Consider the following 17,253-nt stretch of genomic DNA (forward strand, 5'->3'; position numbering starts at 1 on the left):
TGTATATATATGTATTTTTTTTTTTTTTTTTGTACAATGCATACATGACATGTTTCGATTATCACACAAAATTATGAAACATTCTCTAGATATGTATGATGAGTGACCCAGTGAAGGGTTAATATCATAGATAAAAAAGATACATAATATATGAATTATAATCTCATAGTTTTTTGGCAATCTCAATCATTTTTATATAAATAGAAAGAAAAATTCTCTTTAAGACGGTATTTGAAATCACGTATCGATTTTCAATCATTTCGATTAATCGTTTTGAATCGACACGCTTGTTGACATAAGATAAAGAGGTTCGGTGAATTTTCTGAGATGACAGTTTGACAGCGCGATGTACATAAATAACTTTTACATATTTTAACGGTGTTTTTAATTTATTGTTTTTAAGATTTATTTGAATAATGGAAGCTAAAACGAAGAGCGAGCATTTACTGGCATTGAAAGGTAATATATTGCTAAATAATAAAAATTTACATCACGTTTGCAATCTTTTAGATGGTTATTTTAATCGAGTAATTATTCTATTATATATATGATTATTAATTAAATATAATGGCATGAAAAGAGTAGAAAGAATTATATCCATAAAGAGGCTGCGAATAAACTATTCTTACAGTGATGAGATTAACACGACCTACTCTGGCAAGTCCTATGGTTGTTACATGCGATTCAACAGACTTGCCAGGTAATACACTAAACAATGAACTCAAGAGCGATTGTACAGCATTGCAAGGCATGGAAACGCTCGCTATAGGGCAATTTATGGTGTTACCTCAAAGTTTTGGGTATATTTCTTCGTTTGGAAATATTTTTCTTTGTATTTAGAAAAAAATATTCTAAACGAATCTTTATATAATATTACTGGAATGATATTTGTGTTTTATTTTAGGAATATATACTTAGGAGAGATATTTTCCAGCTATCTATGTGTACATAATGGCAGTAATCAAATGGTAAAAAATGTTAACGTAAAAGTAAGTTTCCAAGTAGCATATTGGAACTATATTTCAAGATAATAATAATTACTTTTTTTCCTCATGTCAAATTTTTATATTTTCTAATGTCCCATTTTTCTAATATATTCCATAGGCAGATTTACAAACAAGCACACAGACAATTTCCCTCTCTGGTAATAATTTAGAAGGAAAGGAATTAGCACCTGATAGTACAGTAGATGAAGTTATTCACCATGAGGTTAAGGAAATAGGTACACATATGTAAGAATACTTATGTTCTTATACGCAAATTTGTTGTTAAGTTCAAATGGAAGATACATCTTTCTCATATTTCCAGATTAGTTTGTGAAGTGTCTTACACAAATCAGCTTGGGCCTCCACTATCGTTTAGAAAGTATTTTAAATTCCAGGTAGTTAAACCACTGGATGTGAAGACGAAATTTTATAATGCAGAGGTAATATTTAAGTATCTATTTATAAAAACTAAAGTTAGATATTCTCATACAAATTGTTATTCTGCTTCTCTCTCTCTCTCTCTCTCTTTAATATGTTTTAACAACAATACTTTTTAAAGTCAGATGAAGTATATCTTGAGGCACAAATACAAAATCTAACAGCTGGACCAATTTGTTTAGAAAAAGTTGTTCTTGAATCATCTCATTTATTTAGTGGTAAGTTGTCGTTGATTAAAATGATTATAATTAATTAAGAGTTCTATTTTTTATATATATTGCATTTTAGTAACTACATTGAATACAAACGACAAAGAAGAATCTATTTATGGAAGTGTGAATCTACTAGATACAAATTGTAGCAGACAATATTTATACTGTTTAAAACCACAGTTAAGCTTATTGAAAGATCCAAAAATGATGCAAAATGCTACAAATATTGGCAAACTAGATATTGTGTGGAGAAGCAATTTGGGAGAGAGGGGAAGATTGCAAACGAGTCAGTTGCAAAGAATGGTATGTTACATTATTCATCGATAAGTATAATTATATGTATATAAAATTGCATTATTTCAGGCACCTGAATATGGAGATCTGAGAGTCATTATGAAGGACATACCGTTAAAAGTGTATCTTGAAGAACCAGTTAATTGCACATGTCATATAATAAATACATCGTAAGTGCGAGATTGTGATTTAAAAGAAAAAACGTACATGACATATTATTGTGAATATAATTACGGTTCTTTCACTTTTTTATATATAGAGAAAGAAGTATGGAATTGTTATTGAGCTTAGAGTCGAATGATTCCATAGCTTGGTGTGGAATATCCAATACAATGATTGGCACTTTAAAACCCGGGGTTTCTATGGATATACCTCTCTGTTTGATTATGTTGAGTACAGGCATTATTGTGAGTAATTTATTTATATGAGATTGTTAATATTACTACACAATACATTACTAAATAACATGTTTTTTTTTTATAGACTATCTCTGGATTGAAATTGACAGATACGTTTTTGAAAAGAGTATATGATTACGATGATCTAGCGCAAATTTTCGTTAATCAATTGGACTAAAATGTATATATGCAATAGGAACACTTTTTTATGGATTTTAGATGGCGTTTATTATTTATAAAGATAATAAATATAATCATATTAAGATTATATAAAATATTTCATGAATTAATACATCATTTGCACTTAAATATAACATATTTAAATACAAATATTAGCTTAGTTTGTAAAAAGATCTTTATTTAATTGTTCTAACAGATATAGTTTTGAAATCTAGTATCTTTGTATAAAAATTGTATATTGAATGCTGGGCAATCTCTAAACTTTCTGATTTTGTTCAAATTTTATCATAACAGTTATATAAGAACAAATGTAATATTGATGTATACTAGAATTAGAAGTGCTCATAAATATTCATCCAATGTTGACATTTTTTCATTTTCACTGACAGCTCCTACCGCGCATGCGAGTAATGTTTGAACATCACGTGGCTCATTACCACCGAAAACATATCCGCTGGCTTTATCCACCGCGTTTTTCACTTGTAACAGCAATGCTTTATTAGAAACATCTAGTGGTACAAAACTGACGAGACTATAGCCCTCGATTATCGATACTAGCGCTTTGTTAAGTTTCTTGTACCTGTAAAATATTGCATTCACTTAAAAACTTGCCATAAAATATTTTACGAATTAATGGAACACATTTGCATTTGAGCATAATATATTTAAGTACAATTAGCTTACTTTGCAATAAAGAGATCTTCATCCAGTTGCTCTAAGAGATAATTTAAATCCAATACTTCTGTGTAATAATCTATATTGAATGCTAGGCAATCTTTAAACTTCTTCATTTCATCAAATTTTGTCATAACATTTACATGAGGCAAACCTATTTGTAACATCGCTGTTGTGCAAAGAATCAGGGAGGATAAATATTTCCCTATAAATGGTATAAAAAAAATACAATTATATTAAATAAGCAGTAAAACTCTAATAATTTCAAATAGTTAGTTATTTAATTAAAATAAATGCATTACCAGGGTCGCTACAATGATGTGAATCTACAAGATGCACACTGCATAATCTCACTAAGCTCTGGCTCAATTTCTCTGCTATTCGACTCACTGATTTATGATGTGTATACAACTCGACCTGTTATATTTTATAATGTATTATTTGGTCATTATCATAAGATAATTTGAGACAACATTGTCACAACTCACTTGACCCGGACAATCAAAAATAAGATAGTGATCCTTTAAATTCAAAACTTTTGTGACGAGCCATTGTACATTAGTTTCTAGAAATTCCATGCAATGAACTAAAGCACCATTTGGTCCAAGTGCTAAGTCTGTCATAACATCTTCGTGTTTAATCAATTCCGATATATCTATTGCTGGAGTATACTCCATGTTTTCATTTGCTGGATCTAATATGCAAAAATTGCTTATTTAGATTTAATTAAAGAGAAAGCAACTAAAATAATATTTACACATACCAATGTTAATAACTGCTACTTTTCTTCCAATAGACTCCAAAAATTTAGACATTGCATTACAATATGTCGTTTTTCCACTACCAGGTGGACCAATCACGAGTTGCCCAAAAATTAAGCTCATAGTGATTCAATCGTTATTACCACGGTTTTATTTGATTCACAGCAGCAACAATAGATTTTAAAGTCTTCACGTTATAATCCTTTAAGGCTATTGACAGTAATAAAGGTTTTTCAATATTAATTTCTTGCGCTATATATCTAGCGGCTACATGAATGTCATTGTTGTCACTACCAAAGAGTGTCCTGAAAATTTGAATTGGATTTAAGTATATATCCAGTTTTAAACTATTACAGTAATTATTATCACTTACTTTATCGTGAATACATCACTTGTATAACCATTCACAGGGGATTCACGATTTATCATCAATAACGTCCCAAATTTTTTGAAATGCGTTACAATCAACAGTGTCCGATTGCTGCAAGAAAAGATAACATTGTAGACAAATGCTCCCTCGAAGAATGATACGTAAAGAGATATTATATTGTAGTACCTGTAGGGTCTTAAAACGATATCAGTATGATGGCCATTTGTAACGACACCACAAGAACGTTCAGTCATATTTCTTACACATGAATCAGTATAAATATATTAGGACCAACTGCGGTACTGCGGTCAAAACGTTATAAATTGCAGTAGAGATAGCCTTCATAACCTTCTGGACACTGACACTACTCTTTCTGTTCTCTGATTTTGATTGTTGTAGACATGTTTGCCATTATTCGATATCAAACCATCGATAATTTTTTTATATCGATACAGGAAAATATCGAATATCAAAACATCAAAACCAGATATTTTGTGTAACAAAATTATAAAATAATTATAAATAATAAAATTATAAATTAATTTTGTTACATAACTAAATATCAATTAAATAATTTTAAATTATTCATATTTTATGTAACAAAAACAATTATAAAATAATTTAAATTAATCAAAACAGGAAAATTTATGTTAAAGTCTATCCAGATAAACTGTGGAAATAGCTGTATAACACATATGCACAGAGAAACGCAGATATATATAGAACGCACCTTTTTGTCATATGACAAAGAAGTGAGACATACTCAATAAAAGAGCGAATCGATAGAATTAATCTTTTTGTCAAAAAGTATGTTTGCATTATTATTAGTGATACCAAGAGGACATATATCAATCAAAGAAAATAAATCAATCAAACATATCAATGAAAAATTTATGAAAGATTAAATCTCTAAAAAAATTGTTTAGAATTTCTACCACCAAAATTTTATATATTAAAGAGCAGTGTAAAAGTCACACAAATTAAAAAAAGAAATAAGATATTATTCCTGTAAAAGCTGACGAAAAACCTCATCTTGAATTTTAACGTCACAAATGAAAAATTACATAATTTTTTTTATAATACATCAAAGTAAATTAATATTTTTGTATGTTATCACACTTCCGATCGATAGTATAGAGATTGATAGAATATACCGAAAATTCTCTTTGTCGGTCCGTGGATTAATGAATAGTCGTAAATCTTAGTTGTATCATATAAGGTTTATTCAGTCGAAATCAACAGAGTTATATGTACATGTTCATTCATTAATGTAGGATGAGAAAGAGAGTTTTTGATATATTTTATCGATCCGTTCTATCGAATTCAAGTGCTTATATGCATATGAAAAAAATTAGTCCAATATATTTTTAAAAAAATTTATAATATATTATATTAAATTTATTATATTTATAAACATATGATGCAAGACAAAAATACAAATAATTTTTTTCACTTCTGATATCATAATTCAAGCTACTTGAAAAGGAAGTCTTATAAATATGTAACAATCTTCTAAAAAAATCTTATATAAATGTCAATGTATGAATTTTTTCATAATTTTTTGAACACTTTAAACATATTGTAAAAAAATCGGCTGAAATTAAGAATCAAACAGAGATAAAAGAACAAATTTTTTACTTTATCCTGTTCCATGAACACTCATTCGATGATCGCGACAATTTTTTTCGAAAGGATTTAATAATAAATTCATGTTAACAACTATTATATAAATGCGTTTCCTAAGGAAAAGTTAAGTCAATGTAAGAACAACGTGACTTCAAGTAGAGATTTTATTGAAATATAAGGAATCTGTACCAGACAGAACTAAAATTACTGTTGAATTTGGATCTACCGGGGTTCACGTATCGTATATGCCTGCGTAACCGCTGCTTTATCATTTCACGTTTATCGTATAATATTGTAGTCGGAATATTTATAAGTACAGAAACACAATATCGAAGGTACGCGCACAGTCTATCTTGAACTTCTAAAGCTAAGAAAAGGATTTTTCTCTCTATAGAGACCTATAGTTGCAATCTTACGTTTACAACTAGAGGGGAAGGGAGGAAGAGAGGGGGTTTCTCTCTTTATCTCTATGTACAATTGATAATTCAAAGATTTATATAAGCCATCCTCATGCGCTTCGCTCGTCATAGCAAAGACACGTACAGTTTTCGTCCAAATATTTACAATTTTTACAAGAAACACTCTCAATATACAGTGGTACAACAATTTCAATGTATAGTTTATTCTCTTGCATTGATAATTGCAACGAATCTGTCAATCTAATCTTACACAAATGGCCCCGTTAAAAAAAAAGAAAAAAAAAACAGATCTTTTTTTTGTTGTTTACACGTTTTCCACAAAGTCGTCAAATTTTTTAAAAAATTTCTATAAAATCGTGTCGGATCTTTATACAATTTTATTGACATGAGTTTTATCTATATCGCGGTAATCGTACTAACGCAAGAGACATCATGCTGAATGTCAAACTCACTTTCAAATGTGTGCGGGGGACACCGTTGCACATACACAGTCTAATTACAACTATATTATATATAAGAATGTAGAAACCTAAAAATCTTCGTGTTAGTTATAATAAATAAGCAACGTATACATAAATTTAATTAGAGTGTACATATGTGTGTATGTAATATAAATGTGTGGCTGCGTGTGTGTGTATTAAATATATATTAAATATTATTTTTATATATTTAATACATATTTAATATTATATAGAAATATATATTTAACTTAACGTAAAAGAGTCTATCGCACTGTTCTTCTCTGCATCATGCTATCACATCGCACTTTACCGATGACGTGTCTATTACGCGATAGAAAGCCTTTTGGGGAAATGTTCAGGATATTTTTCAACTTCATTTTCGACTTTACTCATTTTTGAATTTACTATATCGGTATTGGAAAGAATATATAAATTATTATAAAAATGAATTATTAACTCACTCATATTCTTATATTTCCTTTCATTATTCCTCAGGCATAATCCTAGATTTCGTTTGAATCGAATTCAGTATAATTGATCAGTATAATTGAATTCTTCAGTCTTTCTTACGTGACTTTTACACAATAAAATAGCGCCTCGATATAGAGAAGAAAGAAGAATTTGAACGCGATCAAATATCTTGAAAAAAAATCTATTCTTGATGATAAGAAAAATAATTCAAGGAAATAAGAATGAGCAGTAAATAGGGAAAAACGTGATACTGTGTTCTAAGCAAGACGGTCATTTTTTTCAATCCGTTTCGAGGAAAGAAAAAAGATTTAAAGCTATCTCGCATCGTGTCGGAACATCACATTACCGCACAAGCCATTTTGATCATAACTTTTTAAGTGACGCTAACGTCTTCCGTCTCCTCATAAATTTAGAAATAAAATCTTTCTCGCCTTTTAGGTGATCATAAAGCAGCCTTACAATTCTGCTGCATGATAGAAAAAGAGCAGCATACTGTAAATAAGATTGGCCGAAACTCTATGCCAATTTTCGACAATGATGCATATAGGGTACCCTTTTTATGGTTTGACGATCAAAATGTACAAATATAATAGTTTCACTAAGAAATAGAAAATGATCTTACTGTTAATGTACAGGTGACATTCTGCAATGAATGAAAATATTTAATTACAAATGAAAGAAATCGCAAAATTTGACAATACATGTGACCTGCCAAACAATATGGCGAGTTAGCTCGACGCATCGAGACCAAGAACATGATTGAAATATCGTGATACGATCCTTCTATGAATTAAATATTTTGCGATCATTCGAAATTCTTAGTGAAACGCTTATTATTACTTTCATATATATACATTCAAAATCTAATTTATATCTTTCTTTCGCGATACTGTTTGCTGATGCATAGCAAAAAATGGGATACACAACCAGAAAAATGGGCTATACAAAATTATCTTTTTTTTTAAATAATATAACTTGGAACGTCTCCCCTTGGAATCGCTTTTCCGCGAAATAGTTTTGATATTCTAAAAATGAATTAGAAAAATACTTTTTCTATTTCATATATAAATACATATATGTATCCCGTAGTAAAAACAAAAGTTTTATTATAATAGTTTTATCTATAGCGTTCTCTCTCTTAGCAAAATTCTAAGAGAACCAAAAATTGAAAACAATTAGAAGACGTAGCATCCTTTAATGTTATCTAGATCTTCAGTGTGCATGTGGTTAAAATCTACCAAGCATTTTGAAATATACAAATGCGGTTTGTAATAATAGGTATGATGTGCATTTTCGACTCATCATACAATATCATCATACGTTATCATTACAATATCTTTACAATAAATTTACACAGATTCGCAGATCTGAGTAAAGTATGTTCGCAAGTGACTGTTTCAATTTTCAACTTGGCAGAAAACAATTCTCTACTATTGATCGATCTAATTTTACTATTTATTCGAGTTTCTTGAGATTTCAATGCATACAGATTGTAAAGATCTCTGCGCGATGCCCGACTATCATCATGATTCTTTTTTTTCTTTTTTCTATACTATGATATCATCGTCATCTCATCAATTATTAGAAAAGTTTAAATCTGCTTGGTACTACGATTACATCCTAGGCTTAACATCCGGCGTGTGAAAATAATTTATATTTATTTACAACAATTCAATACAATTCGGAGCAGATATCCCCGATGCAGCACTGACATTGATAGATATCGCGTTCTCGAGGGTTCAAAGAGTTTCTTTGGGATCCCTTTCCCGAAAGAAACCCTTTTCAGTCTTGCACTCCCTGATGGTAACGGTTTTCAGATTAACAGTAACATCTGTGATAAACACTTGATCCGCCACTGGGTTCCTCGCATGCCAATAATCCGTGCTGGGGCTTGTAAGCGGGGCGTAGATTTCCGACTTCGGAATTTCGGTCTGCTTGACGCTTGAAGTGTTATTGTTGTTGTTATTATTGTTAATGTTATTATTATGATGTCCGTTTACGACAGTCGGTAACCTATTGTTGTTGGTGTAAGAATCTGTGGGACTTGGTGATTTATGACCGTTCGCTTTGTCAGCGACTGTTCCGTTCGATTTGTCCTGTTTCTGCTCCGATAAATGCCTCTTCTTTGTTGAGGGTTGTTCTAGGGGTGTATCTATCTGGGGAGACAGCGGTGCGGGTGGTGCACGTGGAAGAGATGGCGGCGGGCCATGAGGTACGTCAGCTTCGGGACGCTTTTTGTCCTGTACTGCCGGCGCCGGCGTCGTCGGCACCGCCGGAAGAGGCTCTTCCGGCGTCGACTTTACGCTGGAGGACGACGGCCTTCTACCGTTGACTTTATGACTCTAACAAAAAAAAAATTCTACTTTTATATCACCAAGAAAAATGTGATACTGAGATCCATTTAAAATTTAACATTGTTGAACGCCATATGGTCATCAGTGGGACATTTTCATTTTTCTGTAAGCTATACAAATTCTGCATATACAAATTGTATGAGTTTCTAATATGTAATCGAAATTTTGATACCCCGATGCAACATAAGTCACAACTTGGATTAGATTATGTAATTTTAAGAAATTTTTTGTCGATATATAAGAAAAAAAGATTTAAATGTCCGACAATATCATAACTTATTAGCAAATTACATTTTCGTGTTTCGAAACTTACGTGATAAGACGGCGTTGTAGGGTTGTTCTTTAAAGGCAATAACCGAGGAACTTTGCTTGGCGGCGGGCTACCACTACCGGTGTTGGGATTGCTAGTGGTAATTGTCACGCCGATCTTGCCAGATTCCTTGCTAAGGACCTCCGCCTTCCTTTTTGTGCCCAACTCCTTCCTGGGCAATAGGGGTATATCCACGCTACTGTTGGAACTGTCAGAATCGACGCTGAATGTCGATGCCAATTCTGGCGGTGTCGGAGACTCATGACCATCCAAGGAACTCGGAAGTGTGTCTTCGTCCGGAGCTACAGGATTCAAACGAGGCGCCGAAGTACTGCCTGTTGTCGATTCGTCCTGACTGTCTTCGCCTACTCTTTCATCTCCACCGGGTTCCTCCTCGACTACTCCTAGATTAGCTATTAGCTGCTCCTAACAATAAAAAATTAGAAAGTATAGATAGTGTTCAAGAAGAGCACGTTACTAATCCAATGTTATGATTCTATTAATTCTTTGTTTCAAACTATTTCGACAAAATAAGAAAAGATTTTACGATTACCTATACTTGCTTAACGAGGAACGTCATAAAATTTGCTGAGATATTAAACTGTTAAAATGATTCGATAGAAAAATGATCTTTCGATCTAACTTCATAATCAAGAGATGTAGCATTTTACGAATTTGATATATTATAAAAAATAGGACATTTCGTAAAGCTTTGTGTTTGGGAAGCATTTCTGTTGAGAAATCTCTTTTTTCTTTAGAAATTGCAAATATACATGCCGTTAATTTATTCAAATTTTTTTTTTTTTTTTTTTTTTTTTTTTAAGAATGATATTTAATCGCGCGCGAACGCGATGAAAGTAAGAAAAGATAAAGTAAAATTTATATAAAACATTATTATAAACTATGCGTATGATAAAATCAACAATATTAGCAAAACTAACTTAACTGTGTTGATTGAACTTTATCTTTAGTACAATTTTATTAAAATCGATCTCGTAATTTATTCAGAATTGAATTAAATAAAATGCACGGAAATATATAAATATATCGTCCGTTCTTACATTATATCTGGTATCCCTTCGCCTTGGTCTTCTGGTGGATACATCTCCGCCTTTCTGACTTTCCTCATACAACTCGATTAATCTGACGTCCAAAATATTTTCTTCCGGTTCCCATGTGTTATATCTAAAATAACAAGAAAAGTTGCATAATGCGTATTCCAATCACAAGCTTTACACATATCTCAAATATCTCTGACAGATTTTATACTTACTTCTTGCTCCATCCCTTCCATTTGACAAAGTATTCAATCTTGCCCTACAAAAAAAAAAGAAGAAAAACACGATAAATATTACTAATATAGTAATATAATTACACAATGACGATAAATACGATAAACGTTATTGCATCGAATAACATGTGAAAGACGACAATAAATTAATTGATAAACATATTTCTAAAAATGCAAATACATCTCTGTGTAAAAGTTTAAAAAGTATAAATAAATATAACAATTAATATGGCTAACGAGAATGAGTTTTTAGCATTTTTTACATTATAAGATCAAGAAGAGGAAAAAGATTTCAAGCGAGAGGTGTGTGTTTTTAATCTTCCATATTTCTTGATAAAGCATCGCATCGCTATATACGATATTCCAACATCAATCTCTGAATCATTATTCCTCCAATTAACCACCATCGGCAAAATGTATAATCGTGCATTAATCACTTTTACTTCTATAATTAAATCTATCATTATCCTGCACATCAGCTACGTCGGAAATGGATCGTTATGTCGTCCACGTGTTGCGCGCTTTGTTTGCATCGTGTGCACATCCGAACAGATCGTTTACTGATAAGATCTACCAATCGGGGAAAGCCGATTCGCTTATCAGCATGTGTAATTATAGCTATCATGGCGCGATAATTAATTGCGACGCGAGAGGCGCGCCGTTACATCGATCGTCCCGTACGATTTTTCAACGATCGCCAAGTAGATAAAACCAGGTGATCGGTGAAAGCCGTTGGCGCCATTCGCTGTCAGTCTGCGGTAACAGTTTTACATTGTAAAATCGGGTCGATTGCGCGCGGAAATAAATAGACAGATAGAATACGTTTGTTTATATGACGAGGATCAGTAAATCTCCTTTCCGGCAACATGGAGAAATAAAAGTGCAAAAGGAATATGTGCGTGGACGGTATATAAGCACTGATTATAAAACGAAATGATAAAAGAATCGGATTGGAATTAAGTGTAACATTAAGCTTAGTAATCTCGATCTTAAAATCTTTATCTTAATTTTTTCTAACTTTAAGATTAATTTTGTTGATATTAATCTTTTTTTTTTTTAATTTAGCTAAATTTGTTTTTTTCTTTTGAGATTTTTGCGTGATTCTTACCTCTCCGCCAACGGATGCCGGGTCATTTATGATTTATATATGAGTAAACGATTTTATAAACCTCATGCGATAATCGAATAATTCATATATATGTTATATATATAATTTGAATAGATATTTATTTTTATTACAAAAGTAATTTTTTTCTTTCACTTATATCATGTGATATTTTTTGAAGAAAAAAACAACTTGAAAATGTATTAAAATAAAAATCCAATATAACATTTTTTCTGGAATACGTATCAAAGAAATCTCGCTATGGGTTAAAATTGACCCAGACTACAAACCCTTCCGAGGGTTAAATGCAAATTAAACGCACCGAATCTTGTAATTTATTTAAGTTACAATTAAGACATTAGTAAGGCTAAATATTGCGGGCTAGAAAGAGCCAGACGCGAATGATGGTTTGCATCAGTTTCAAAGAAAATTAATTTTTCTTTTAAACTGATTGTATGCACAGGACATAAATTTTTCTTGGTGCGATACCAAGTAAATTTTTGAATAAATCTCAAAAAATTCAAGATTTAATTTTAATAAATCCTTCGCGTAAAACACATCCACCTAAAAAAGAACCCCCTTATTTAATTTATGTTATTGTCTTGATATTTAATTTCGAAGCAGATGGAAACGCGAGAAAGAGAGATCGCATGAATTTTCAAATCCATCTCGCGACGCACGGTCGATAGCACGGTGGCTATGCCGACGTTCATGGGTAGCGGCTCACCCATTGGCTTACGGCCAACGACAGAAACGGCACGCCGGCCCATCGCAATGCGCAGGCCGCGTGACAGTTGGAAAACAATGACACACGCGAGAGATACGACGTCGCGTAACGGCAGGAATGAAGCATCCACGAGCCCGATCGACAATGTGATAGCGCATGCAGGTTGTCATCCTTTCGCGAGGCGATATTGTTACATGTCGATACTAGTACAACAATCGTATCGTCGATTCGCGAGAGTGAATGCTCTGTTAACGCTTTACATGACTCATTTAACAAGTTTATTCGTTTTGACACAATTGGACGGTGAAACAATTTCGCGTATAAACGAGAGTAGCATTTCTCATAAAAAATAGAGGACTTCGCCAATGTTGAATAAAGGATAGTTCGGAATCGTTTCAATTTCAAATGTATGCAACTCTTGTTAATGTCCTTAATATATTCGAATGTATGTCCAGAATGTACCTTTACTTCAGTGAAATTACGTTGTATAATTTTGTAACATTTTAGGACATTTTAATATTATGACTTTCCTGGATTAAAGGCATCATCGTAGGCATCATTGCTATTTTATCATTTTGCGTGCATTATTTTTCGTATCTGTAGGTTCTCATTAAACAAACTATAATTGTAACGATTAGAAATCATTATAATTTTTATAATTATTTTTACGACATAATTCATGAAATTATATTAATTATACTAAATTAATTATATATTAGTATAAATTCATATTTTCTTTCGAGTGAAATAAAATAATGTTCCGAAACATATAGTGTCCTGAAAACCTACGGCAATCTTTCTAACAGCATATTCTTTGCACTATTTTTACTAAGGACAAATTTGACGTTTTCAAATTAATCAAAGAATCTGCTATTAAAAGGATATCCGATGGGGTTTTGAGACTTCCTATATAGTTTATATAAATTTTCCATGGGTCGGAAAGAATTTTAAGAATTACGTTTACGAATTGTTTCGGTATTATACAGCATGTTGCGTAGAGAAACACGCCACCAGTTGCTACCAGCTGATCGCCATACGGAGCCTTTCTCCTATCCGTCAGCGAGTTTACCATTGTCCGCCTCCGGGAATTCCCGTTAACCAGAAGCATATAGTCAGCGTCAGAATGGTTGAGATTACTTTTTCTTTAGTAGCATAATTTACAAAAATTTACTCTGTATATGAACTATATATGAACCAAAAATGATAACAATAGTCATTAACGCATCAAACGTATTCTATAAATGTATTAATGTATCTTATATATAAAGTAAAACTATAATCGCTATAAATATAAAACAAAGTTATCATATTAACATTTTAATAATTATCGCAGTCTTCGCATCGTCTTTAAAGAGATTGATGGAAAATATATCTCAAATGCATGTATAACCGCAGTAAATAATAAACATCTCTTTCTGTATATCGTGCACGTGAATATTTGCACAAAAATTATACATTGTCAAAGAATTGATTTACCAGATATAATCAATTGTTATAAATACAGGACCGCGTGTTCTGTACATGTACGGTTGTGTGTGTACAAGTCCTTCCGTGCCGGTGGAAAACCACAGCGTAAAAGTTTGCTAAAGCTTCCTGTTTCGGTAGCGATAGCTGAATGTAGTCTTTTTCTCTGATTGATTAATAAACACTTATTTACTCGATCGTTAACGTTTCAAAAGAAATTACATTGAATTATCTTTCCTATCAGTTAAAGGAGTTACGGTAAAATCAAGCGATATGAATTATCAGACAAATTTTTCAATATAAAAGTTAGAAAAATAAATGTATAATAAAAAATTGCTTTTGATGAAAACAGCGTTGAAAATACATGATTGACGTTTCTTATATTACTTTTGGATCTCTTTTTATTTTATTTTTGTTTTGTTTTACACACTTACCTCTTAAATCTAAATTTAAATTTATAAGTAAATTCTTATTCTTACTTTGTTTTATTGTAATTTATTTTTAAGTATGTATTTGTAATAAGAAATATTTCTTCCTCTTTATCACATTACTTGCATTACACATAAATAAATTTATATATGATGAATTAAGTACAATGCATAGTTAAATATTTATACATTCTTTTATCTTTTTGTTCCTTTCTATTTTTTTCCTGTATCAAGGAAACATATTGCGCAGGGTTCTGCGATATCAAGGACCGACAGTGATTAGATATGCCGTTCTATATAAATACATATACATATATATATTCTAGAAAGAGTAATAATGTTTTGCTATTTTTTAAATTGGCGATTTTTATACATTATAAAATATCCTATCGCTGAAAACAACAGCAACATAATAATCGAAAAATATCTGACGTGTCTCAATTAAGAGAATAGATTTCGAGAAAATTGGCTTTTTACTCCTCTCTTCAAGAGACACACGATTTGATCATTTTTCCCCGTGATTAATGCCGGCATATCGCAATGTAAGCGGCGTCAAAATAGGAGGCACAGAATCGCGCTTGTACGTGGTTCTGTAACGAGACCGAATCGATAATCTTGCCGATAGCAGAATTCATCGATCGGTGGTCGATGTCGGAGCTTTGTGTTCCTCGAGATTCAATAAATGCGTATGCAAGAAAACCTGTACTCGTTAGCGTACTTAATGAGTCTGACGTCGCGAAAACGCGGCGCGCTTCGTATTGTGGAAGCGCCAGCCAAAGAGCTGTCAGAAAGAAAAGGAGAGAGAGAGAGAGAATTGAGTATAAGGCTAGAGCTGTTGGCGTTCCGACCCGACCTCTCATCCCCATTCCTGTCTCCACCCACCCTTCTGGAGCACCCTCTCGCCGCGCTACCTCGTCTCCACCCTCGCCCACCATGGCACAACCACCCACCTATCCAGCCCACCGACCAACCATACCACACAGTAACACCCCAACCGACAGATCAATACCTACCAACTACCAAGCTGCTCCCAGATTATCATTCTATCCGACTACTTTGAACGGCCCCGAAAATTGAGTGACCACGCGCGTCGATCGAGGATTATACTTGATGCGCGTATAAACAACCTTTATGCGAATACTAAACGTTGTCTACGTACGACAAAACTACGCAGATTCATCGAGCGCGAGATAACATCAGTCATCACCTTGGATGCTCCACATGCCTGTTGAAGAAATTCGCAGAATGTCGTAAAAATATCATATGTCAAACACAAAACTTAACGATTGAAGAAAAATTTTTAACCGTGCATTAACACTTATTATATTTGCAAATTAAAATAATGTAAATATAAATTTTGTTTTACAAAATGTTAATTTTAATTAAACTTTTTTTCAGCTAAATTTTTTAAATCAACATTTGATTACAAAAATGCTTGACATTCAAGAATAAAAAAATTATGACAAATAAAATATAATTCAATTATAGTTATTTCTTCGCTTAGAGAAACTTGATTTCAGATTCGTTAAATTATCTATGATTCGCACATTGTAAGACTAATATGTCTTTCATAAAATTGCATAACTCTTAAAAGACAATACATCTAGATAGTGAAAAATAAGAATATTTAAAATTTCACATAATCAAATTAATATAATAATAGAACACGTGATGATATAAAATTTTATTTATATATGAGTGTCACTATTGGTTCGCGATAAGAATCCACGATATACGAGAAGTCTCGGAAATGACCTCAACTTGAAGCTGCGGAAAGTAGGTCGAATGTTCGAATAAGATTTTCCATTTACGAACCAGAGGGGGAGCGAACGTGCGATTCATCAACGGGAGCTCTTTATCCACTTTTTACCGGCGCGATGAAATTAATCGGATTCCCCGGTGTGAATCGCTTTGATGGAGTGCACTTTTGCGTTCTATGAACTACGTGATTTGGTTAAACAGCGGACGGACGGAGCGGGGAATTATCGTGCTGGAAACGCTACGTGTCCTTTATTGCTTTTATTTCTTGCTGCTCGTTGTATCCATCCGTAATGAGCCGGCAATTTTTCAGAGTCGAACGACCTTATGATCGCATACGCGTTACGTCAAATTAAAGAGCAACAGGTGTCTCTGCTGATCATCCGATGTACTCCGCGTTAAAATAGTAGCGGTATGACGGCGCCGGGATATATTCATTCAGACATGGGAAAAAATGTATCGGGATATTATCATGCGAAATTGGATCTCTAAGCTCATTGTAGCGTACAAGATCTTTAATATCGA

General features: G+C 32.5%; 3 protein-coding genes across 9 annotated transcripts in view; 1 reads left to right on the top strand and 2 right to left on the bottom strand.

Annotated features, from left to right (window-relative positions):
- The first annotated feature begins 251 nt into the window (after positions 1 to 251).
- LOC115237594 (trafficking protein particle complex subunit 13) lies at positions 252 to 2,873 on the top strand. 2 transcript variants are annotated; one of them, XM_029810747.1, is made up of 10 exons: positions 252 to 459; positions 632 to 800; positions 905 to 989; positions 1,105 to 1,232; positions 1,309 to 1,426; positions 1,546 to 1,642; positions 1,713 to 1,939; positions 2,000 to 2,100; positions 2,190 to 2,337; positions 2,414 to 2,873. In XM_029810747.1, the coding sequence occupies exons 1-10, from the start codon at positions 417 to 419 to the stop codon at positions 2,504 to 2,506; spliced, it is 1,209 nt and encodes a 402-aa protein (XP_029666607.1). In that variant the 5' UTR covers positions 252 to 416; the 3' UTR covers positions 2,507 to 2,873. The 2 variants fall into 2 exon arrangements, with proteins under 2 accessions (XP_029666607.1, XP_029666609.1); XM_029810749.1 differs by having other exon boundaries at positions 267 to 459; positions 632 to 700.
- Positions 2,666 to 4,767, bottom strand: LOC115237595 (GPN-loop GTPase 2). The gene is made up of 7 exons (XM_029810750.1): positions 4,501 to 4,767; positions 4,318 to 4,425; positions 3,947 to 4,249; positions 3,672 to 3,877; positions 3,486 to 3,600; positions 3,193 to 3,388; positions 2,666 to 3,088 (listed from the first exon to the last, which is right to left on the bottom strand). The coding sequence occupies exons 3-7, from the start codon at positions 4,065 to 4,067 to the stop codon at positions 2,851 to 2,853; spliced, it is 876 nt and encodes a 291-aa protein (XP_029666610.1). The 5' UTR covers positions 4,068 to 4,249; positions 4,318 to 4,425; positions 4,501 to 4,767; the 3' UTR covers positions 2,666 to 2,850.
- A 1,323-nt stretch (positions 4,768 to 6,090) lies between these two features.
- Positions 6,091 to 17,253, bottom strand: part of LOC115237592 (polycomb group protein Pc) — a 14,075-nt gene continuing 2,912 nt past the window's right edge. For all 6 annotated transcript variants that reach the window (XM_029810742.1, XM_029810741.1, XM_029810745.1 and 3 more), the window contains exons 3-6: positions 11,229 to 11,272; positions 11,017 to 11,140; positions 9,959 to 10,381; positions 6,091 to 9,633 (exon numbers count right to left, since the gene is read on the bottom strand). In XM_029810742.1, the coding sequence (XP_029666602.1) occupies positions 9,031 to 9,633; positions 9,959 to 10,381; positions 11,017 to 11,140; positions 11,229 to 11,272 (1,194 nt within the window). In that variant the 3' untranslated portion in view covers positions 6,091 to 9,030. The remainder of the gene's footprint in view (positions 9,634 to 9,958; positions 10,382 to 11,016; positions 11,141 to 11,228; positions 11,273 to 17,253) is intronic.

The sequence above is a fragment of the Formica exsecta genome, unplaced genomic scaffold (assembly GCF_003651465.1).
Source record: "Formica exsecta isolate Colony F162 unplaced genomic scaffold, ASM365146v1 scaffold30, whole genome shotgun sequence".
Taxonomy (NCBI): domain Eukaryota; kingdom Metazoa; phylum Arthropoda; class Insecta; order Hymenoptera; family Formicidae; genus Formica; species Formica exsecta.